Genomic DNA, 23496 nt, shown 5'->3' with positions numbered 1-23496 from the left:
ACATAACATAACTTAACATAACATAACATAACTTAACATAACATAACATAACATAACATAACATAACTTAACATAACATAACATAACATAACATAACAGAACAGAACAGAACAGAAACATAACATACATTAGAATTAACCTACAACACAGTAACCAAACTTTAAAATTTACCTGAGATAGATCTAAATTTAAATATGTACAGAGAAATTGAACACTTGCATAGGATTTAAACATGTTTATAGATAGATAGATAGATAGATAGATAGATAGATAGATAGATAGATAGATAGACAGTGCAAAAATATCAAAATAGCAATAGTAAATAAAATATATTGTACAAAAGCATATACAGCAAATTGGCAGTGTTGACTTTAGTGCAGAGTAAGAAAGGAGAAATGTGTAATGTGTGAAGAAAAATAAGCACAAATGGGGACAAAGGACTGTGTACGATTAAATTAGACTGTAAACAGATGAATAAAAGTCTATCTATCTATCTATCTATCTATCTATCTATCTATCTATCTATCTATCTATCTATCTATCTATCTATCTATCTATCTAAAAATGCGTGATTAGCTTAAATACTAACTCGAAGACGAAGCCGGAAGTGCTTGGCGGTGACTCCTCCGGCTCTTTCTCTCCTCTGCACGAAGCGGAAGACAGAGACTCCTCTCCGCCGTGTTGTGCCTCTCTGTCTGCGGCGGACTGTATCGAGGTTAAAAACACACGGACAGAGCGGATTCATCAGCCGAAAAACACGCACAGGGCCTGCCCTAAACACCCAGACACACACCCGGGAGGGAGGATGGAGCCTCACGGCAGAGAGGAGCTGAAGGGGCCGGTGCTTCACATCGTGGTGGTTGGTTTCCACCACAAGAAGGGCTGTCAGGTAACCTGCAAACATGTCCACTGTGTTTACTGTGTTTACTGTGTTTTACTGTGATCTGACACCCTCACCAAAAGGGGCATTAAAGTGCATTAATAACCCTGCATGTGGGGCTAATAATTGCCCCCCCCATGCCTTTGCCATGCAGTGCAGGGAGGTTGTGTCTAACATCAGCTGTTGGGTTATATAACATGTGCTCTGCTGCCAACTGTGGACATCAGTTTATTCAGCCAACACAAGAGTCCATCCGGCTCATTTAACACCAGGATGTGCGTGTGTTTAATCTGTGCTGTTTGTTTTACAGTGCACCACAGAGGATGTTTGAGTCTCGTCTTCCTCGTTGCAGACCCGAGTATCCCTCGACAAGTCCAAACAAGACTAATTCCTCCGTCTCAGATGTGTTTTTCGATGAGAAACATCATCTTGCGACACCTGACCTTCATGCAGAGAAACGTCAGCAACGTTACGAGGCTTTATTTAACCCCGGTCCTGTTATCTAGATCGACACACGCAAAAAAATTCAGGTTTCTCTCACGTAAAGCACTTTTTTTTTTGCAATTATTTCTCAGAAAAACCCAGATCGAAGATATTCCACACATTAAACTCACCTGTGGCATTTCACAGGTGCTTGCAACATAAGAATCACACTCGCACATTACTTTAAAAAATGCAGAAAACGGAAAATCTTTGGACCTACGAGTCTCTTACAAGCAGGACGACGACCCAAAGAACCAAAAAAACGGTTTAAGACAAATGCTCTGGAAGGTCCGGCAGATCCAAACAGAGCTGCTATGTGCAGAGATCTTTAACAAAAAACCCATCAAACCTGAAAGACCTGGAGTGTTTGGCAGAAGAAGAGCGGCCTGAAACTCGAGCACAGACGTGTGAGAAACGGGAAGGGATTGATTTCAGGTGTTTTTGTGTGGAATTTCTTTGATTTCTCTGCTTTTATTCTGATTTATATAAATAAACACGAGAATACCAAAACACAGAGAAGATTTACAGAAAGGAAAAACCGACTCTGTGGCTCTTATATGTCGAGGATTGCTGCTCCTGTTCCCCCGTTATTTGTAGCCGTCATTACATCGTTCCACACGCCAAAACTGTCAGAACAGAAGTCTATGTCAGAAGTGAGTCAGTCTCCATAAGTCCCCATGTTAAAATAAGAAATAAACATGTTTACAGCCTGGTACAAAAAACAGTTTTGGTCTCTGTAGCTGATTTCCCCGTTCATGACAACTGTACTGAGGGTGAATTTATATACAACTCACCTGTTCACATTATATTAAGGCTTAAAGTTATGCAGGATTAAAAGCGTGGACGCTTTGATTCCTTACAGATGGTTTGTTTGTGCAACCAGGCGTCATTCAGTCGATGATTTCATAGTCAGGACTACAAATATGGCGGCGGCAGGAGCTTGTCTGTGACGCCACAATGAAACATTTTTGATTTCCTAATTTGAAGAACGTAACACAATGAAACATTTTTGATTTCCTAATTTGAAGAACGTAAAAAACAATAGTTTTTATTCAAGAAACGAAGTTCTGAAATGTTAAAAAGTCGTCTTAGCAGTTAAAATACAGTTTACAATAAATACTTTATTTATTTACATGCCACCTTTCGTAGTCGTAGGCGACCCGCAGACAAGAGAGCGTCTCGATAGTCAATCCTCAAGGTGATTAAAGCGTGAATTAATTGATAAATTGATATTTCTCAGATGATGAAACAACATTTTTCTGATGTCAGGCTCAAAACTGCGGTCAGAAAGAGCGACTCCAAGGTTTTTGAGCTGGTTCTTCACGTGAAGGGTTTTAAAAAATACAGTAGCAGCTTAGTGATTTTTATATAAACCTGTCTGAGCTGCTCTTCACAAAGCCTCAGTTTCGAGCAGACGCTCTGACACTCCTCTGGTCTTACAGCGTGAACCTGTTTTACGGACGTTAACGTTTCTCTCAGACACGTTGACCTTTCACCTGCCTGCATGACAAAAGTCTGACGCCTGCTAATTAGTGAAAGTGCACCGTTCTTCTCGTTATCGCCTCTTCCTCTTGGAGAATTCATTAAATTTACAGGCCGTAAAACCCGAACACTCCTCCTCCTCCTCTTCCTCCTCCTCCTCCACCTTCTCCTCCTTGTTGTTGTCGCTGCTCTCCATCTGGAGACGGGGCGACCGTCCTTCTGTGGCCGACTCAGCAGCTGCTGCTCGACAGATAAAAAGATATTTTCTGATGTTAAAACGAGGCTGACAGAGCAGACACTCTTTGTTTGGGGCCTGTTACCTGATAGGGGTCAGCGATCTCCAGCTGGGTATCAGATTGAGTCCCTGGCTCTTTAATCTGTCTTCTCTTTCACTCTCCTCACCCCCCTCCTGTTATTTTAGTTTTTTTAGTCGCCTGCCACCCATCTGCTTCTCTGACAGGAAGCTTATTGAGGCTTCACCGCTGTGTTTTTATTAAGAGCATCGCCGCTGCCGCTGCAGAGTCAGTAGTAGCGCCTCGCCCTGAGGGGAGTGCCGGAGCTCATCCCTTTCAAAGAGTGAATCATTGTTTCCGAGTGTGTGTTTCAGGACCGGCAGGTTTCAGGTTAATATAGTCCGAGGTTCTTACCTGTCACCGCCTGGCGGGAGGCTGGGCTTTGCCAGAGAACGGCAGTCGGCAGTGGAAACATAATTGAGAAAAGATAACGAACATTAAGCTTCATTTTCATGCAGAAAAGGGTTTAAAACTTTAGCCTAAAAGTCTAAAAGCCAGTCCCAGATTTACTCTTGTTCAGTTTCTTGTCTTCGCCTCCGTCAACGTCCTCTTACCCAGCTCCTGTTCTGCCACGACACTGGCTCCGCTCCCTGTCAGCATTCCCTATGGTGGTCCCAACGATTACAGCGTCCTGCAGAAGGAAACCTACGTGGACAAAAACTTGACATGACTAAGAGTTTAAAATTTGTAACTTTGTTCCCTTCAACCTTTCAGGTTGAATTCTCCTACCCGCCGTTGATGCCCGATGAGGGTCACGACAGCAACGTGCTGCCGGGCGAGTGGAAGTACCTCCCTTTCCTGGCTCTTCCTGACGGGGCGCACAACTATCAGGAAGGTACGTCACACCCACAAACACCCTGCAGTGTGCGTGTGTTGATTCACGGGTTTAGGTAAAGCTCTAGGGGTGGGAATTGATTGAAAGATTTTTCCGATTCCGATTCCATTATCGATTCTGCTCAACGATTCGATTCTTTATCGATTCTGCTTAACGATTCGATTCTTTGACGCTTCCGCTTAGCGGTTCGATTCTTTATCGGTTCTGCTTAACGATTCGATTCTTTATCGATTCTGCTTAATGATTCGATTCTTTATCTGTTCTGCTTAACGATTCGATTCTTTGTCGATTCTGCTTAACGATTCGATTCTTTGACGCTTCCGCTTAACGATTCTAATCTTTCTCGATTCTGCTTAACGATTCGATTCTTTATCGATTCTCATTTGGGGAAAAAAAGGATCAGCATCAACTTTGTTTAGTTAGAAGTATCATGACCTTTCAAAACCAACAGCGAGGTCAAAAGAGGCCCACAGCCTAGATAATAGTAAAGATGTGTAACTGTGGCAAGAAGCACATGGCTCTAACATGGTAGGCAGTGTGTTATTTACCTTCTGTAGTAACCGCAGAGGTGTTCATCGCCTGGCTGCTGCCGCTGCTGCTAGGTTGAGATTCATCTCCAGTCCGAAGCGTGTCAAAAACACGACATTCATTTAAAAATATTGCATGTTGTGCGCGCAAATGTTTCTGCATGTTCATCGTGTAACTTCTTGCGGAAGTTACGCAATGTAATTCGTGCTTTCTGGAATCTATAAGAGAATCGTTAGATAAACTACCAAACGATTCCAAACCTCCTCTTTTTTCCAGTGGTCCAGAGCTGTATGAATAAACTTTATATCCTCTGCTGTCGACGCACTAAAGGAGTCTCTTTAACCTTTTAAAAATGCATCAATCTCCTCCTATAACTGGACCTCCTGGGTTGTATTTCTTTGAGTTAACCCACAGAGAAAAATGACTTTGTGTTCAGCGGATTGTTTTGATTGTTTTCGAGGGTGTGTTCGGTGTAGAAAACGTGAGAAACTGAGTCAGGACGATGGCGATTCACGTTTGCTCTGTTGGTTTTTGTCCAGACGGCACAAAAGAAAAGAGAAGTACTCGAGGTTTAGGCGAACTGTCCCGTTTGTTGTGGCTGCCGTCATGTGACTGTCCTGTGGTTCACCACTACTGCTGAGTCACTTTCTGTGCCAGACTTTCAACTAAAAACTGTCAACTCGCACCATATGGACAGGACGGGAGAGTTTCTGTGTGACCGTGGCTCATTGTTTGTCTGACCACATCGATCTCCGCTGTGTGTTTCACAGGCTGATTAAGGAAACAGTGACTCCCTCTGCACTGCGGCTCATAAAAGCAGCAGCAGCCACGCTGATGTGACTGGGTGTTGGTTACAGAGGGAATACAGACGGATCGCGTTGAGCTGCAGGAACGCGACTAAAGATTAACAGACTGCACACACCTCGTATTCAATAAGTCATGCAAACACAGTTATGGCACCGTTCCTGCATCTTTCTGTAAAAAAAACAAACATGCACGGCTGTTTTTTAAGAAGTTTAGGAGCCATGTTGGAGCCTTTTTAGGATTTTAGCTGCTCGTTCACAGCTGGACTAAAATCAGACCTGTGGTCATCTCTGACGGGCGTCCCAGCCTGCAGATCCCGAATGTGGCGGTCTTCAATCAACCCAAAAAGGTCACGTTACCCCACTGGCTCCACTGGCTACCTGTAGCAGCCCACTTTAAATTCAGATCCAGTTCTGCACTTACCTACTTGAGCCTCCTGACCGTGATCGACGCCTGACTCTGCGCAAACCAAACTTTCCTGGTCGGTGGGACGTCTTCCCACCAGTTCCTACCAGATCAGGGGCGTCCTTCTCTACCTTCAAACACCTCCTGAAGACCTCCAGCTCTCCAGAGAGGACCTCCTCTCCAACACTACCAACGACTGGACATGACACATCTGTCCTTGTTGCACTGAACCTCGATTCTAAAAGCTAAATAACTAAACATAAATGCAAAAGAAGAGCGTTGAGGGGCAGTATGTAGATTTTCATGCTGATTTTCTAGCAGCTACACACACATCAAACGTGTGTTTTGTTTTAATATTTCTAGATGAAGTTCACTCTAATTTAAACCAGTTCACGTCAAAGCAGGTGATGATGGTTCGCTTCCAGCAGCTGGAGGATCCTCCGTAATCCAGCTGTTAGCTTCCCCCTTTTTTCCCCATTTTATTTTTAATGTCGGTGCGAGTTGTTATTTTGATGACGCTGTCGGAGTGTGCTGTTGTCGCAAGAGGAGGAAATGAAGCAGCAAAATAAGATGACAGACTTTTTATCGATCTGCAGTTTTACGACATGTTCAACCGAAGAGAGATTCTGGGAGTCTGATCAGTCTAAAAGCTCAGAGATGTTCACATCTCTTCGATAATGTTGAACTCGCAATGAAAGCAGCGTCTGCGTCTCTCTGATGTTTCAGTCTCGTTTCCCTTCAGATGACTCTTCTTCTTCTTCTTCTTCTTCTTCGTGTCCTCGTGCAGCTTTCAGAAAGCAGAGTTTAAACCCTGCAGCAGCAGCAGCAGCAGAGTCGAGGCTGTATTTTCTTCTTTTGTCGGAAAGCAGCTGTGGCCTGAGTCCAGATGCCCCGTCGATGCCCGGCTCTGGTTAATCTCTGACGTGCACAGTCTGACCTTTGTGACTCTGCTGTCGTCTCATCCAGAGGGAGCTCTTAACCGTGTTAGAAAACGCTCTCCGGCCTCTCCTCGGAGGGAACGAGGGCCGACAGTTGTGGCATTTCAATTGCCGTTAACTCGCTTCTCCTTCCAAAGGAGCTTCAGGCAGGCTGTGTACAGGAATGAGCTGAAATAAAAACACACGAGGTTTCAGATTCAGACGTGTCTTTTTATTTCACTACAGTATGAAAATGAACCTCAGACTAGAAACATGCTCACGTGATGAGAACAAAAAGTCGTCTTTAATATCTGAAACATGAGCGTCAGCTTCAGGAACAGAGCTGCGTACACGAGGAATCAAAAACAATAAATCAGTTTTGACAAAAGTTTAGTGTCTCAAACGTCCAGAGTGTCTTTGAACGCAGCAAAAATCGACCCGTTTAGAAGACGGATCCTGAAACTAATCGATATTTTCATGATGATTCGCCTGCTGACTCTTTTCTCCAATGATCGATTGATTATTTGGTTTGTAAAGATTTAAGAAAATGGTGAGTAATGTCGTCATTCACCAACCAAACAGTCCAAACATCCAAAAAAATATTTAATATTTAGCAAATCAGCTGATTTTTTTGACCACTTACTTGACGTTTTCTTAATTTACTGACACTTCTGCACACACACACTTTACCAGAAACAATAAAAGTGTGTGTGTGTGTGTGTGTGCACATGTACTCGAGTAAATCAGCTGTGCTTGTAGTTAACATGCAGAATAACTCGTTTGGTCCACTCAGATCTCAGTGAGGTGTAAAGATAATAGAGACGATTGACAGGTGAGTTTATCAAGTTTGACGGCTTTGAAGTCTGTAAAATCCTCAGTGAAGTGTTTTGGATGAAAGACGCTGCCGTCGTGAAGATCTTCAGTGTTTTGCATATCATGCATATTAATGTGACTAATTCTCGTTGTCTTGCAGACACTGTTTATTTCCACCTGCCGCCGCTGAGCGGAGACATGAAGTGCGTCTACGGAGTTTCCTGTTATCGCCAAATAGAAGCAAAGGTCAGTCATACATATAAATAAATTAATTCTTACCTGTATGTTTGTACTATGTGGCCAAAAGTATGTAGACAGCAGTTACTATAGGCCCTGCTGAGTAGATTAATTAATTAACTAAATACTTAAAGCCGTCAACCAACTGTTGTGGAGTAAAAAAAGCACAATATAAATGTGCTGGAGTGGAAATAAGAAAGTGAAGAGGCAGAAAGACTTTGTTTCCGTGTCCGGATGTTACGTAACATTTAAAGAAAACATGAAGGGTTGGACAACGAGAAGCTAATTATTAATTAGTCCGCATGAATCCACGTTAATTAAGGAGCTGGTGTCATGCCAGAACAGGAGCTGGGTAACCGGGCTCAGAAAAAGAGAAAAGACGGAGGAAGCTTGGTGTGTTCGTGTCAACAATCACAGTGTAAAGGTCGGGTGTCCACATACTTTCGGCCACATAGACATTGTGTGTGTTCTCGATTTGATTCGAAGCCAACAGGAAATTAAAACTCCAGCGTGAGATCACACGGCGGCCTCGTGATGTTTGCTCTGCTGTCTTTATAAATATTGATCTCTTTTATATTTTCAATCTCTCCTCAGGCCTTAAAGGTCCGACAGGCTGACGTCACCCGGGAGACGGTTCAGAAGAGCGTCTGCGTCCTCAGTCGAGTGGTGAGTCACACGACATGCCGGAGAAATGAATGAAGCTTTGTGTCGCTCGGCTTCTTCTCCTGCTTTTTAACGTCCGAGAACGAAATCCAGCGAGGCGCCGTGGTCGTCGTCTCCTCTCATGAGGTGATAAAAGAGTCAAGACGAGGTTTAAATGACAAACTTTTAATGACGTCCTGCTCTGTCTGCAGGTTTTAATCAGCTCCCATCAGTATTCTTAATATCTGGTGTCACTTATTAAACTATTTAAATGAAGTTTGTCATCTCTGACGTCCTCAAACGAGCTCTTCTGCACATACATGTACAAACTTTTCTACATTTCTGTTATCCAGAAGTTCAGGACGAAGGACGAGTCAGACAGTGTTCGTTTTTTGGGCTGACTGACCTGTAAAAGTATCCAGGCGTGAGTTTTTTAAACGAGATCTCTCGTCTTCATTCAGCAGAATCGGCGTCTTATCATCAAAAGAGTGAAATTTCAGCTCTGGGACGTCCCGGATCAGCTCGAGAGCACAAAAGAAAAAATCTAAAAAGAAAAATGTGTGTCGATGCACTCAGAGTAACCTCGACGCGGCAGAGCTCGACACTTCAAGACGAACGTTTAAAAGCTTCACGGTCTTTTTAATCCGTTGACGTGTCAGCAGAGCAGAGCAGCTTGTTGTCGTGCACGGATCCTTCAGACATGAATCCAGACATCACACGAGTTAACGCACAAATGCTCGTGCAGCGCCGTGTGGTCCTGCTTCTGTAACAGCTTTAAACATTTATTTAATTTGGTTTGCTGTCCCTGTTTTTATCACCTGGTCCATTGTGTATCAAGGCTAAAATCCTCACCACGCTGACCCGGGTTACAGTCCAGCCCGGTTCCTTTGCTGCATCTCATGCTCTCTCCTGTCTGCAGCTGTCTCAAATAAAGTAGCAATATAAAAAAGTAGTTTCCAATGAGGGCCAACCTTTAGTGTGGAGCCCTGCACGCAGATTATTACCTGAGGAATCGATTAACAGGTAATTAATCTGTATTAAGTCGTCTTTCAGCCGTAAACTGACTGCAGCTTGATTAAACATCTCTGAGAGTTGGACTGTCGGGTGTAAACACCAGTTAGACCGGTCAGTTCATGCGTTGGCGGAAGTATTCAGATGTTTTATTTAAATAAAATGAGCTGTGATGTCTTTGAAAGTGAACTTCTCCCGCTGTGGGATCAATAAAGTCGATCTTACTTCAGTGACTCTCCTGCTGCAGACGTGCGAAGCTTTCGATGTCGGTTGATCCTCTTTTAGAAAAGTTTCTCACCTGCTGCCACGTCTCAGCTGTTTTTGTTTTTGGACCGTCAGCGATGTTTTGGTTTGTGTCAGGACGGTTTAAAGGACGAGCGACCTGAATGTTTCCTGGTGAAGAGACGACGAAGCACGTGGTGTCGTTGTTTTGAGAGGAGTCATGACTGAGGAGAATGTTTTTATGTGTCAGGCTGTTGATGACTCACACACACACACACACACACACACACACACACACACGTGACCCGTGTTTGTTTCTGACCCGCAGCCTCTCTACGGCCTGCTTCAAGCTAAACTGCAGCTCATCACGCACGCCTACTTCGAGGAGAAAGACTTCTCGCAGATCTCCATCTTAAAGGTGAGTGACGTCAGTGTGTCCGTCAGTGATCCACCTCCTCCTGTCGACGACGCCTCCTCCGCTCACCTCCTGTTTCCTTTCCTGCAGGAGCTGTACGACCACATGAACGGATCTCTGAGGGGGTCGACTCTGGAGGGTTCGCAGGTTTATCTCGGTGGGTTTAAAGTCACATAAATACTGAATAAAAAACAGAGTTTGACTCGTTTTGAGTCAGATATTTTTATGTTCGTGCCTGAAGGTAAATTCTTCTTGTTTTCTGTCCTCAGGTTTATCACCACGAGATTTAATCCTTCACTTTCGACACAAGGTAGAGAATCACACACCGAGCTGCAGCGTTAAAGCGTCTCGTAGTTTGTTTAATGTCTTGTTAACTCTCGTCTTGTTTCCTCCACAGATTCTCATCCTCTTCAAGCTCATCCTGCTGGAGAAGAAGGTACGATGACAAACGACAAATCTGTCTCTCCTGCCCGGGAAAGTTTTTTTAAAAATGAAACTCAGCGTCTGTTTCTCACGTTTGCAGGTCATGTTCTACGTGGCTCCTGTCAACAAACTGGTCGGAGCTCTGATGACGGTTTTGTCGCTGTTTCCAGGTCAGCAGGAACACTCACAGATCTGTAGAATGTGGCATCATAGTCGTGGGCATCTTGCAGGAAAAAATGACGTCCTGTCTGTTCACAAACGTTCTCGTATTACAGCTAAACACGACACTAAAATATGGATGTGTTTGAGAACGAGGGTCAGTTCCCGTCAGACTCCGTCGAGCTGACTTCTTTCTAACAGCCAACAGAGCTGCCCCCTGCTGTCCTCTATAGAGAAGACACACATCGTCATTAAATGTGGTAACTGAAGTCGAGGAAAGCTTAAAAATGAGAGAAGAAGGTGTAAATGTATTGTTTTAAAACCATGCATTGAGGAGCGTAGGGCTTCATCAGCATGTATAGAGTAAATAATAAGAGTAAACAACAATTTAAAAACTGTAAAAACAAGTAGAGAAGTAGAGAAGTGAAGCAAACAGACAGTAAAGTCAGTAACTGGTTTATAAAGCTTATAAAGTTTCACGAGGAAATCTGGACGCAGCTGACATAAATATGTTTTCCTCCAGCTCAGATGTTGACCCTGTTTGGCCCTAGTTAGTTAGTTATCGAGTTAAACTGTAGCAGAAAACAATTAAACCAAGTGTAGGTGTGTTTTTATCTGTTAAAGGTCTCATGGTTTCACTTTAAGGTGTTGAAATGTTGGAATGATGATTCCTGCAGGTATGATCGAGCACGGCCTCGTCGACTCGTCCCACTACAGGCCCAAGAGCAGCGTGTCCGAGGACCTGAGTCTGGTGGAGAGCGTCTCAGGAGCCGAGGAGTTCGTCTCCGTGTCCGTCACCGACATCGCGAACACCACGCTGGAGCTGGACAGGGTGGACACCGCCCAGCCTGCCGCAGAGCCTCCGTCCCCTGGGAACAGCTCGGCGGCGGGGGACAACCACCTCCTGAAGCCTCCGTCACGCCCGTCACCAGATTCCTCCGAGAGCGACTGGGAGACTCTGGACCCGAGCGTTTTGGAGGAGAGCCCTCGTAAAGAGGGAGCCGAGGGGAGCGAGACACAGCCGGAGCTCCTGGACACCTTCGACTCCAAGCCGGGGACGCCGATCACCGTGCAGCCGCAATCCGCCAGCAGTCAGGGAGGCGTCGTGCAGGGTCTGGTGTCCGGTCTGGAGGAGGATCAGTACGGCCTGCCGCTGCCCATCTTCACTAAGGTAACACTCAGACTCGGAGGTAACACTCACACCGTGTATCTATGTGTGTGTGTGACCTTTGCTTTCTGTTGCTAGGGTTACCTCTGCCTGCCCTACATGGCCCTGCAGCAGCATCACCTCCTGTCGGATGTGGCAGTGCGTGGCTTCGTTGCCGGAGCGACCAACATCCTCTTCCGGCAGCAGAGGCACCTCAGCGACGCCATCGTGGACGTACGTCCCTGCACGTGCGACGTGTTTTTATTTCACTTCAGGCGCCGTGAGGTTTTTAAACTTTTAAAGTCCGCGTCTGCGTTTCGTGTCGTAGGTGGACGAAGCCGGCATCCAGATCCAGGACCCGGAGCTCCGGAAGATCCTCAGCCTGACGACGGCCGACCTGCGCTTCGCCGACTACCTCGTCAAACACGTGACGGAGAACCGCGACGACGTCTTCCTGGACGGGACGGGCTGGGAGGGCGGAGACGAGTGGATCAGAGCCCAGTTCACCCTCTACCTCCACTCTTTACTGTCCTCAGCACTACAGCAAGGTGCTTCACCTCCTTCTTCATCCTTCTTTATCACTTCTTCATTAAAAGGTTTAATTACTAATGAGGAGTTTAATTGAATCCAGAGTGTCTGCAGGCTGTGAAAAGTCTTTAAATATGTTTGATCTCAATTAAAGTCTTAGTTTAGTGTTTCGCTTTAAGGAGAAGAACCTTTTTATTAATAAAACAATCCTTTTGATCACTGGAAAGTTTAACTCACATCGCCTGCAGACTTCAAACATGAGCGATCTTCACCTGTTTGCTCCTGTAATCACTTGGCCTCCCTTCGTTATTTGTAATTCTGCCTTCTAAGATAAAACTCGGCAAACAAAAGAGAAAACACGACTTTGTTTCCTCTTCGTGTTTTTAGCCAAGTCTTAAGATAAGTTTTATCAAACAAACTGTGACAGACTTTAAGATCTGAGTTCAAAACCCTCGAATTGAATCCATGTTCACGACCATCAGGACGGTTAGAGTCAGGGAAGATGAGCAGCTCATCCTGGGTTCAACAGGTCAACAGCTCGAGCCACGTCTCCCTGACATGTAACCTGGTTACTGTCATATTACTATAAATCTTCTCACTCATTCAGTCTCAGTAAATCGAGTTACTGCCGCTCACGTGTCCGCCTCTCTCTCTCTCTCTTTGTTTCAGATAACGAGAGGCTGCTGGCCGATTACGGAGCGCCGTTCGTCACCGCCTGGAAGATCACCCACAACTTCAGAGTGTGGTACAGCAACAAGCACCCCGCCATGACGGCCATCACCCCGGGGTAGGTGGACAGGAGGAGGACCGAGCTCCAGAAGAGTCTAGAACAGAAACAGAACATGAAAACACTCGACAGCAGGCGAGACAGAGGCCAGTTTGAATAAATGTGTCTTGAGCTGCTTATTAAAGGCGTTCAAGAGCTGCCGCTTCGAGGTCGCGATCTGTAGGCTGGATTTCACAATAAATGAACACGTACGGGGTCAAGTTTAAAGTTTTAAAGTAAATGAGCATCCTGCTCGTTAAAGTTAAAGGTTAGTATCGTTTAAGAACATTAAACAACTCCCTTGCTTAGTGTTTCGCCGTCAGACACCTGTGCTTTTACTTTGACAGTCCTTAAACAACAATTAAAGAATCCCTTCAAAATAAAAGACTGGTACAAACTGGGCTGATTTAACAATTAAATTAACATAAGTTTAAATATTAATATGAAACACACAGATTAGTTTAAATCCTCTTCCATGGAGGATCCTTTCAAAATAAAAGTGATTTGTGGGCTGGATTTCACAATAAATTAACACATAAGTGGTCAAGTTTAAAGTTTTAAAGTAAATAAGCGATCACCTTTTAGTTTTCAGTCGTGCACAAGGAACATTTTACATCAGTTTTATATCAACTGATCAATTATAGCAAAGATTTCTAAGACTAGATGTTTACGAAACACTGAGCGACCTCTGACGCCTTAAATCAGAAGCGTGAAGTCGAAAGTCTTAGTACAACAAAACAAACACACTGGAGTCGTGAATCTGCCGACTTCAGGAAACTCTGAAGACTTTTAACTTGGAAATAAACTTGGATGTTTGTCAGACAACAAGATTAATTTGTGTGTAAGGCGTAAAAATTCTGCTTTGGTTACGGATAAATAAATAAAACTTGACGCAGAATTCACAGCATAGAAATGATTCTGTGTAAACGTTACCACAGGTCAGCTGCTTTTGGATGTTTGATCATGAGAAACATCCTCTGATATCCTGCGTCATTCGCTGGTTTAGAGTAACACTTCGGGATAGAAAATCGGATCGATTTCATGCTTTTAAATGTGCATAAATTGGCTGATAAATCATAATATTTGTGTATTTTGTTGCCATCTGTGTGTGTGTGTGTGACCTCTGCTTCTACTCTCTCTGTTGCAGACACCCGTTCCAGGGCCAGTACAGCGTCGCTGACGTGAAACTACGACTCTCACAGTGAGTTTTCTCTCCACTCCTTGCTCTGTACGTGACGATATCACTGTGGCGGCATAAAACACTGTGACGTTGACGTCAGAAACACAAGACGAGAGAGGCAGGTGCTCAGTCTGCAGAATGTTTGTCTATCATCACATGATCATCCACTAAAACACGCGTGTTGCCGCCCTCTTGTGGTGTCAGTAAGCAGTTCAGTCATTTGAGAACATTTTCCCAACTCTTGCTCAGTGTTTTGCTGTCAGACACCTGTGCTTTTACTTTGAAAGCGCTGGTAGTGTTCTGTTGATTCATGCCTTTGAAAAAAAACATTAATCTGAGAGCAGTAATTAAGTTTTTAAAGAGCTCAGATTAGCTTTAGTCCTCCTCCTTAATGCTGAACAATTAAAGGATCCCTTCAGAATAAAAGACAGCGAAAAACTTGATGATTTGTAGGCTGGATTTCACAATAAATTAACACGTAAGTGGTCGAGTTTAAAGTTTTAAAGTAAATGAGCATCCCGCTCGTTAAAGTTATAAGTTAGTATCGTTTAAGAACATTAAACAACTCCCTTGCTTAGTGTTTCTCCGTCATACACCTGTGCTTTTACTTTGACAGTCCTTAAAAAACAATTAAATGATCCCTTCAAAATAAAAGACTGGTAAAAACTGGGCTGATTTAACAATTAAATTAACATAAGTTTAAATATTAATGTGAAACACACAGATTAGTTTAAATCCTCTTCCGTGAAGGATCCCTTCAAAATAAAAGACTGATTTGTGGGCTGGATTTCATAATAAATTAACACATAACTGGTCAAGTTTAAAGTTTTAAAGTAAATGAGCATCCTACTTGTTAAAAAAGTTATAAGTTAGTGATAAATTCAGTTGTTTAAGAACATTAAACCAACACCGACACCTGTGCTTTTACTTTGACAGTCCTTAAACAACAATTAAAGGATCCCTTCAAAATAAAAGACTGGTACAAACTGGGCTTATTTAACAATTAAATGAACATAGGGTAAATATTAATATAAAACAAATTATTAGCGTTCCCCATGCTCAGTGTTCTGCTGTGCTTTTACTTTGACAGCCTCCATGAGGGATCCCTTCAAAATAAAAGACTGATTTGTGGGCTGGATTTCACAATAAAGTGAAACAGTTGTTTAAATCAGTTAAATAGTTTTAAAGTCGACACTTTGGTGCCGTCTCACTAATGATTAAATTACCAAACGTTGTCATGCTCGGCGCTCTCCTGACACCCAGCTGTGAATACTTTGAGTTACTTAGTGTGTTACTACATGCTGTGTTTGTGTGGTGGGTGTAGCAGCTCGCTGGACTCAGGTTGAAGGTTGCAGGGGGAGTGTTTGTGGTTTGCGGTTGCGAGGGTCTCATATCGGCTGAAGTCATTAATTATGAGCGAGTTTCATTCTCAAAAACGGAGCCGGAGACGTTTTCAGCCTCGGCTCCGGTTTCATTCCAGGAGAGCGTCGATGAAAGGCGACTCCGTCCACAGCTGGAGCACCACGACTAGTGTTACCCCGTCAGATAAATGCCCCCACACACACACACACACACAGGCGAGTGTGTCCATCCCAAACTTAGTTTTACAGTGAGGACACGACTGCTTGGCTGTAACACTCGGAGCTCTCACTTTACCTTCAGGTGTTCGGTGACACGGCCGCTCTGAACTCTGTCGTAAAAAGAAGTTTGATGAAATATGATGATGAAAATCCAAAAAAGAAGCCGGACATCATAATTTGATATTAAATACATCATAATAAAGATATAACGCATGTTTAGAAGTTGTTACGAGGAAGTTATGTTGTTACTGTACGTTTCATTTCATTGTTATTTGTTAAACACTCAATTCTGATTATTTTTAAAACAATATAATTTATTAAATAATTTTGGGGGGGGGGGGTAAAAAGGGTGGTTTTTAGGTGGGGAGTCGTGAGTGGTAACCGCATGCCGTGGTTGAATGGTGCCAGGGTGGTTATAGAATTATGTAGGTATGGGAGTGAGGTGTAGAAAGGGGGGTTGCGGACGTAAAGTGGGGTGGGGGGGAGGGGTGTTGGGGGGGCAAGTAGGTGTGCATTGGGGTTTTTGGGGGGGGGGGGGGTGATGTCGGAGGGGTTAAAGGGGGGTGGGGGTGGTGCGTGTGGGGGGGGTGGGTAAAACGAGAGTATTTTTTAGGTGGGGGTAAGTAATCCAGAAAAGTCAGGAAAGGAGTTGGGGGGTGGGGGGGTGTGGTGGGGGGTCGTTTAGCTGGCAAATTGGTTTGATATGAAGAGGTGGGAGAAATGAGGTGAATCAAAGCGCATGAGAAGTGTGGTGGGTGGACAGGGGGTGTGGGGGAAGGGAGGTGGGGTGGCGTGGGGGTGTGGTGAGGGTGAAAACATAAGGGGGGGGGGAAAGTGGGTGGACAAATACGATAAGATACATATATAATACAACAACATACAAAGATAAGATGAAAATATATGGTGGTATGACTAATCGCGTGGATAGGGAAATCTGGAAATTTGCGAGATCAAGTGGATTATGCAATAACCTGGGAGGTGGAAGGGGGGGGGAGGTTGTGAGGAGGGAGAGGGAGTGGGGTTATGGGGGTCACCAGGTCGGGTGGATGGGTCCCGGTGAGGCGGGAGAAGGAGAAGGGAAACGATAGGATGGGGGGGGGGTGGTTGAGGGAGAGGATGGAGGGGGGTGGGTTTAAGGCGCATCCGAGTTTAAATATGACGAGGGGTGGTGGTCCAGTAGAAAAAATTTACAATAGTGTGTGTTCGTCGTCAATGCGTGGCGGGAGGGGGTTATTGTGAATATGAAGGGCTAAATCGGGAAGAAAGCGTTAAAAAAAATTTAAATCAATACATTTTACTTTTTAAAATATTTTAACATACATTATAAAATATTGTGATGCACCTTTAATTAATTTCAAACCACGCGTAGAGTTCATTTCTTTCCTCAGAGAAACATTTGAATTGTTTTTAGCGCCACCTGCTGTTCAGTTTGAAATCACCTCGATACCAGAACTAAACTTTTACAGCTGGTTCTTCGGTTTAAAGGCATTTTTCTGACTCTGAAGCCTCGTCGCCCGTCATCTGTCGGGGACAGCAGAAAGCTCCATCTGCTCGAGGCTGGAGGGGGAAAGTGCGTCCACTCCGCTCAGCTGAACACAGCCGACCCTTTTTTGCGCCCCCGTCACGTGACGAGCTGCAGGCGGACCCTCTTTCTTCATTGTCAGCACGGCGCTGCATAAGGAGTTATCTGTTTATTTGGGTCAGGCCAGCGAGATGGAGGGGTCCGCCGGGCTCCTCTCTGAGCTGACAGTGTGCACGGAGGCTCGGGGGAAATACCTCGCTCTGTTGTCGTGAGATTGTCGAGTGGTGTCTGTTTAAATTTACCTCAGTGTTTCCGTTATTCTAGCCACATTTCCACCCAACAGCTTCAACCTTTCAACATTTCTTACATGCTATGTATGTCACACTGACTCGTACTAAATTAGCTGCAGAGACCAAAACAGTTTTTTGTACCAGGCTGTAAACATGTTTATTTCTGCTGTGAAGTTTTTAACATGGGGACTTATGGAGACTGACTCACTTCTGGAGCCAGCCTCAAGTGGACGTTAGAGGAACTGCAGTTTTTGGGAACTTCACAGCCAACGGGAGGTCAAAGTCATAATGAATAAATGGTTATATAAGTTATATAAGATATTATATAACATGAAAAGTACAATATTTTGGAAGTGTTTGCATCATATTTAGAAAATTATAAAGATTAATGATGAGAGTTTGATCTCCTTTAAGATGTAGACACATTGTAAACTGCAAGATTCAGTCGTTAATCTCTGGATTTAAAGACCTGTTAATCAGTTCTAGACTTTAGTTCACTTAGTTTGTTTTTGCGTAACCAAACATTTCGCTCTGGTTTCCTTAAATATACAAAACTTTACAGTCAACTCCAAAAACACAAATGACTTTATAAGTAAATAAGTCTTCTACTTAATTATTCAGATTATTCTGTCAAAGTGTATTTGAATGAATTTAACATTTACAAACAACATCAAACAAAACATGATTAATATTGAAATGTTTAAAGCTTAAATCGTGCCATGGATTAGTGTTTTTATTGAGCGGCGTCTCTTTTTGCAGATGTTTTCAAAATGATGAAGACTAAATATAAATAACAAGTTTGTTTGTTTAAAGCTGCTGGATGAACCTGAACCTACTTAAAGTTTTCATCCTCAAAAAACTGTAACTTAATCGGAGCCATAGTCTAATAATTAATCCTACATCGAGTGGTAAGAATCATCTTCGTCTTCTTAAAGCTACTCTCAGAATTAACACAAAAATCTACAGTGAGCCTCTCAGCGCTGCCGTGGGATGAACAACAGCCGGTCTCTTACTTTGAAAATAAAGACAAAAGGGGAAGTTGGCACGGCGAGGACAGATTCCCCTGGTTGGACTGCTGCCGGGTTATTGATCCTAGCAACGGGCGCTTAGCAACCGCAGCATGTTTTGGTGGATCCACTCGGGTGTCCCGACGTGAGTGACGGCACCGCGGGACGTCCCGTCTGACTCCACAGAGGCAGCGAGTCGCGGTGCCAGTTCATGCTCGGCCGGGCTCGTTGTGCACAGAGCGGCGTCATGTTGATGCTGTAGCCGGATAAACACTGTACGAGTGTGTATGTGTGTGTGTGTGTGTGTAGGAATGACAGCACACACACACATTTCTCTTTGGTTTTAGGTTTCAATGACAGACTTCACATGCCGGACGTCTCCTTTAGATTAACTCTTGGCTCTCACGGATGTTTCTACTTCAGTCGCTGAATAATCAGGATGGTTGCAGCCTTCACTTACACTTACTTACACACTAAAATAAAAACAGATTATCTTGTTATCACGGTACCCGTCAGTGGTTGGGATGTATCAGGCAGCAAGTTGAACATTTTGTCCTCAAAGTTTGGCTTGACCTCACGGGTCGAACCTCTCAAAATCTGCCCCTCTTGTCGGGTGTTCCCGGTAAGAAGTGATTGATTGATGCACATGGGGAAGCAAGACGTATCAGACCTAAAAATGAACCTTGTAAAAACCACAAAGTAACGTAGGAAGTGGAGCCAAAACCTACCCGGTTTCCTTTTTCTCTTGTGGTTAAAGGTTGCTTAATAGAATAATTAGAAACACGAATCAGGTTACAATGACGTCACATCATTCATCAACCCTTACGGCAAAACTCTGAACGGGCACGTCTTGGGCAATGCTTTTTGGTCGGTTCCCAACGCAACTTCAAACCCAACTAGGAGGGTTCCAGAACCGCTTTGTCCGCCAAACTTTGTGTACTTGCTCATGTTTGGTTGTTTTTGTTGTGTAATTTGGGTGTATTTCTTTCACTTTTACAGTAGCCGTAGGATTTGGGCTCCTACAGCTAAACAACAAAGCTGTTTTCTTATTTTATGATATTTAATTGACCTGTGTGTATTACTGTCAGTCAAATAAAAGGTCAGAGTACCCGGATAGGCTGTGCTCATCTAAGGACATAAAGGCGTAGTGATTTACACACAAAAACAAATTGTAATTGTGATAAAAGAGCTACTACGGACAATTCAGATGTGTTTTTCACATCATTAGATCTTTAAGTGACAGCATCAGGAGCATAACTGCTGTGAAACAATCAGGTAATAACTTTTTGTTTCTCTGATTCGACCTTATCAAAGCCGGTGCTCGCTCGCTCTCATTCACTGTCCATGTCACTCGACCACTGCTCACTCAAACCGCCGGACACGAATCAAAATAAACTTCGTGTCTCTGTTTAGCAGCGTAAATTGTGAGTCAGACTTTTACCCCTGATGATGCAGAGGTGAGGTCCGTGCTGAACGTCGTGTGATCGGTCGGGCGTGGCCGTAGAGCCGCCGGTTTGTTGTGAAACGTAGCCGGCTTGTTTCCGCTCTCTCAGCTCAGCTCTGATCATCAGATACTCCACCTCGGCCTCTGCTGTTACGCAAGCCTCTCTTAACAAGTTGCTGCAACATTTAGCAGCAGCACTTTTGTGTAGTTTGTTTTCCTGGAAAGGAGGAAGAGTTCCTACAGAGAGGTGAGGTTAGGTGAGTTCATGCACACACGGTGCACGGTTGAACCTTCTGTGTTTTCTTTCCTTGCAGCTCGGTGCAGAACAGCGAGAGAGGGAAGAAGATTGGAAACGCCATGATGACCACCAGTCGCAGCGTGGTCCAGACAGGGAAGGTTGTAGGTAAGAAAGCTCAGAGTTTCACCAAAATAAGACTCTTTAATGCCTAAAACATTTGCTAAAAAACACGATTTTTCAGTAAATATGTCAACTAGGATGTCAACTTTTGATTATTTACCTCATCGTTTATGATTTTTGTTGGTAAAAAAGCAGCAAATCGTCACACGTGACGAATGTTTGTGGCCCTAATACGATAATATTCACGTTATAGAAGCTCACAATATGTCAGGAAAGGTCGAAGAGTCCAAATCCGGCCTTTCCAGCGTTTCCTTCGAAAGCAAATAGTACACGTAATAGTTTGTACCGTTTTTTTCTCGCTCCTGTTCCTGTTCTCGAGTGCAAGTGATGGCCGTGTAACGGAAAAAAGTCAGATCACTGATCTCCATAGTTCCAAGTCCATGTTTGTGAACAAAATAGTTTGAGGTTGGTCAGAAACGGCCAGAAATGGTCTAAAAGCGTCATGGTTGAGTCTGTAAATGTCGTGAAGTACCTGCTTTGTCAGTAAAGTCTTCGTTGTTCTCCACCTCTGCTGCTCTCAGGTCAGTCCGTTGGCGGAGCGTTGACCAGCGCCAAGTCGGCCATGACCTCCTGGTTCTCCACGCTGGCCCAGCCTGCAGCTGTAACCAACGCGCCGTGTACCGAGCCCGCCACGGAGGTCAAACCCTGAAAAAACCACCAGCCCTCCTTTGATCTTCTGGCGACCGTCGAAGCTGGAGAGTCGGCGGAGCGAGAGCTGGTTTTTATGAAGTCTGGGTCGCCGCTTCGTTGGCATTAATCTGTATGGTCCATATCCACTGTGATGCTGCCGGCGCTTATCGATCAAAAAAAAACCCCAGAAGTTTCAGCAAGGCGCCTGTTTTTGTATTGCTGGATGCTTCCCTGTGAGACACTTGATGATGCTGTCGTTGGGTTTGCGGTGTTCAACTCTTTGCTGCATATTTCTAGAGTTTGTCTATATAGCCGACTATTTTACTGAGAAATTATGTTTAAAGAAAAAAGAAAAACTAAATCTGTGTCGCAGGATTTGACCCAACAGCATGAGCTGCAGCACCTTGAAGATTTTAACAGTTTGTTTTTAAATTGACTCGTTCAGTGATGCCTCTGTAGTAACATTGTGGTCGGTAACAGCAAGAATCAAACATATAATTGCATAAAAATACATGTTACGGCTGCAGAAAACAGTGAAAAATGTCACGTCTACGGAGCCCCGAACTGACAAAATGTAGTACAAGCTACAAATATACAAACAATAACCACAAAGCTTCATATTTTTACTTTAATCGCCAATTATTTGAGTAAAATATAAATTAAGCTGTCAAAAAAACATTAACAAATTTAGCTGGCTAATGCTACTTGGACGTTTTTAGTTTAGTTTGTTCGACATCATTACGGAAGAGTGTTAAATCATACACTAAGATTGTTAATGTTACGGAGACGGTACTACTTACTTAGTTTCGTTAGCTTGCTAACAAAGGTAGGTAGCGAATGCTACTTGAACATTTTAGTTTGTTATTATGAGAAAGGAGGTATTAAATAATAAAAACATCAGAGATTGATCAATAAACTCCAATATTGTTAATTTTATATCTGTATACTTCCAAGTAGCGTTAGCTAGCTGACAAAGTTAGCTTTTTTTTTTTGCGTGCTTTCTTACTTTTTAGCCAGCAAGCTAAATAAACTTTAGCTACTGTGATGCTACAGAAGTATTCAGTACAGTATTGTGAATGTTTAACATTTAACTATAGTTATGTTAAACACGGCTGGTGTATTTTTTTTATCACAAAAGTTTCAATGAGGTAGCTAGTTGAAATGGTTAAACAAGCTACCAGCTATTTCAGCTAAGCTAACTAGCCACACATCAAAATAAAATGTGTAATGTGGGAAATATAGCCGATTAAATATGTGTCAAGAGTAAAATAAGTTCAGTTTTAATTAGTTTTATTAACCGGTTAACGGTAAAGGTGGAAAAAAATAAGTGTTTTGTTAGCTAGCTAGTAAAGTTAGCTTCAGTGAGATAGCTAGCTGAAAGTTTAGAGCTTTAACACAAGTATAAAGCTTTCTATTTATTTTTACAGTTTCTTTTAAACATGTAATATATTGTATTTGTGTATTTAGTTGTATTTTTGATTCATCTGCCAACATTATGTCAGTTTGTTGGCTCCGTAGACGTCTAAACCACCCAAAAAAATTGAATTTAAGACTAAATAAAATAGCAAATTATCACAATTTGTGAAATGTTTTTTTAGCCATTTTGTCTTGATACATCACTTAAATAATTAATCCACTCCCTTAAACTGTTACTACAATAACCACAATGTTATTACTTAGATCCTCGTGTACCTAATGCCTGAATTTCGTGATGAAAACCTCCCTTATAATTAACTATGAAGGAACCTGCACCCGGCTGTGTGTGTTTGACGGGGTGTTAGTAACCCTCACCCAGGCCTTTTTGTACTTTGCTGTCAGAACATATTAAATATATATATTGGGAGAACTATATTTAGTAAATCTGAACATAGTGTAACGTCAGATATCTTATTTATTTGTTGTGTATGAACTCATAAATGTCCCATGTTTTGTCATGACAACACTGGAACAAGTCCTAATCTGTGGACCACTGTGTGTATTTGCACAAAGCAGCCATTATATTGTATTTATATGACTCTTTATCTCGTTTAACTGTAATTATGAGGTGCTTACGGGATCTTTTTCCTTCCCGTGCTACAAATAATTCAACAATAAGTTGGATTAAAAGTGGTCCAGTGAGCATGCTCAGTCCAGTCCAGTTTTACAGCTGTAACGAGTGTCATCCTTTTCGTCTTTAAATCTCTTTTTCTTGTTGTTCATGCTTTTAACTCATTTCTGGAGTTCCCTTTTTGATTTCTGGATTAATTGTCAGAAGGTATCGTCTGATTTTTGTTCCTTTTTTTTATCCTCTGATGATCATTTTTGTATTTAAAAGATATGAATGTATTATGAACTCAAATTCACAGAATATTTTCTTGACAGATGCTTTTAATGTATTTGAGAGGAAAGTGATACTCGACTATATTGCTGTATTAAAAACAAATGATTAAAATGTG

At 43.1% G+C, this 23496-nt stretch overlaps 1 protein-coding gene and 1 long non-coding RNA gene across 2 annotated transcripts; one reads left to right on the top strand and one right to left on the bottom strand.

Moving 5' to 3' along the window:
• The first annotated feature begins 630 nt into the window (after positions 1 to 630).
• On the top strand, positions 631 to 23496 carry avl9 (AVL9 homolog (S. cerevisiase)). Its single transcript, XM_019254512.2, has 16 exons — positions 631 to 889; positions 3853 to 3973; positions 7601 to 7686; positions 8272 to 8343; positions 9881 to 9970; positions 10058 to 10124; positions 10237 to 10277; positions 10365 to 10403; positions 10491 to 10560; positions 11227 to 11720; positions 11796 to 11930; positions 12025 to 12244; positions 12894 to 13011; positions 14138 to 14191; positions 20328 to 20416; positions 20953 to 23496. The coding sequence occupies exons 1-16, from the start codon at positions 806 to 808 to the stop codon at positions 21078 to 21080; spliced, it is 1908 nt and encodes a 635-aa protein (XP_019110057.2). The 5' UTR covers positions 631 to 805; the 3' UTR covers positions 21081 to 23496.
• LOC113744530 (uncharacterized) lies at positions 6473 to 8149 on the bottom strand. The gene is made up of 3 exons (XR_003461612.1): positions 7720 to 8149; positions 6909 to 6970; positions 6473 to 6816 (listed from the first exon to the last, which is right to left on the bottom strand). It is a non-coding gene; the product is annotated as an uncharacterized LOC113744530 (long non-coding RNA).

The sequence above is a fragment of the Larimichthys crocea genome, chromosome XXIII (assembly GCF_000972845.2).
Source record: "Larimichthys crocea isolate SSNF chromosome XXIII, L_crocea_2.0, whole genome shotgun sequence".
NCBI classification, from domain to species: Eukaryota; Metazoa; Chordata; class Actinopteri; family Sciaenidae; genus Larimichthys; species Larimichthys crocea.
Note: the sequence above shows the minus strand (reverse complement) of the source record. Positions and strands in the feature narration are given on the sequence as shown.

What these genes read in the sequence shown, in the direction of transcription:
- avl9 (XM_019254512.2), top strand. Translation starts at nt 806, where the DNA reads ATGGAGCCTCACGGCAGAGAGGAGCTGAAGGGGCCGGTGCTTCACATC. An exon ending in ACCACAAGAAGGGCTGTCAG is followed by an intron (nt 890 to 3,852) that starts GTAACCTGCAAA and finishes TCAACCTTTCAG; the next exon opens with GTTGAATTCTCCTACCCGCC. An exon ending in GTCCTCAGCACTACAGCAAG is followed by an intron (nt 12,245 to 12,893) that starts GTGCTTCACCTC and finishes TCTTTGTTTCAG; the next exon opens with ATAACGAGAGGCTGCTGGCC.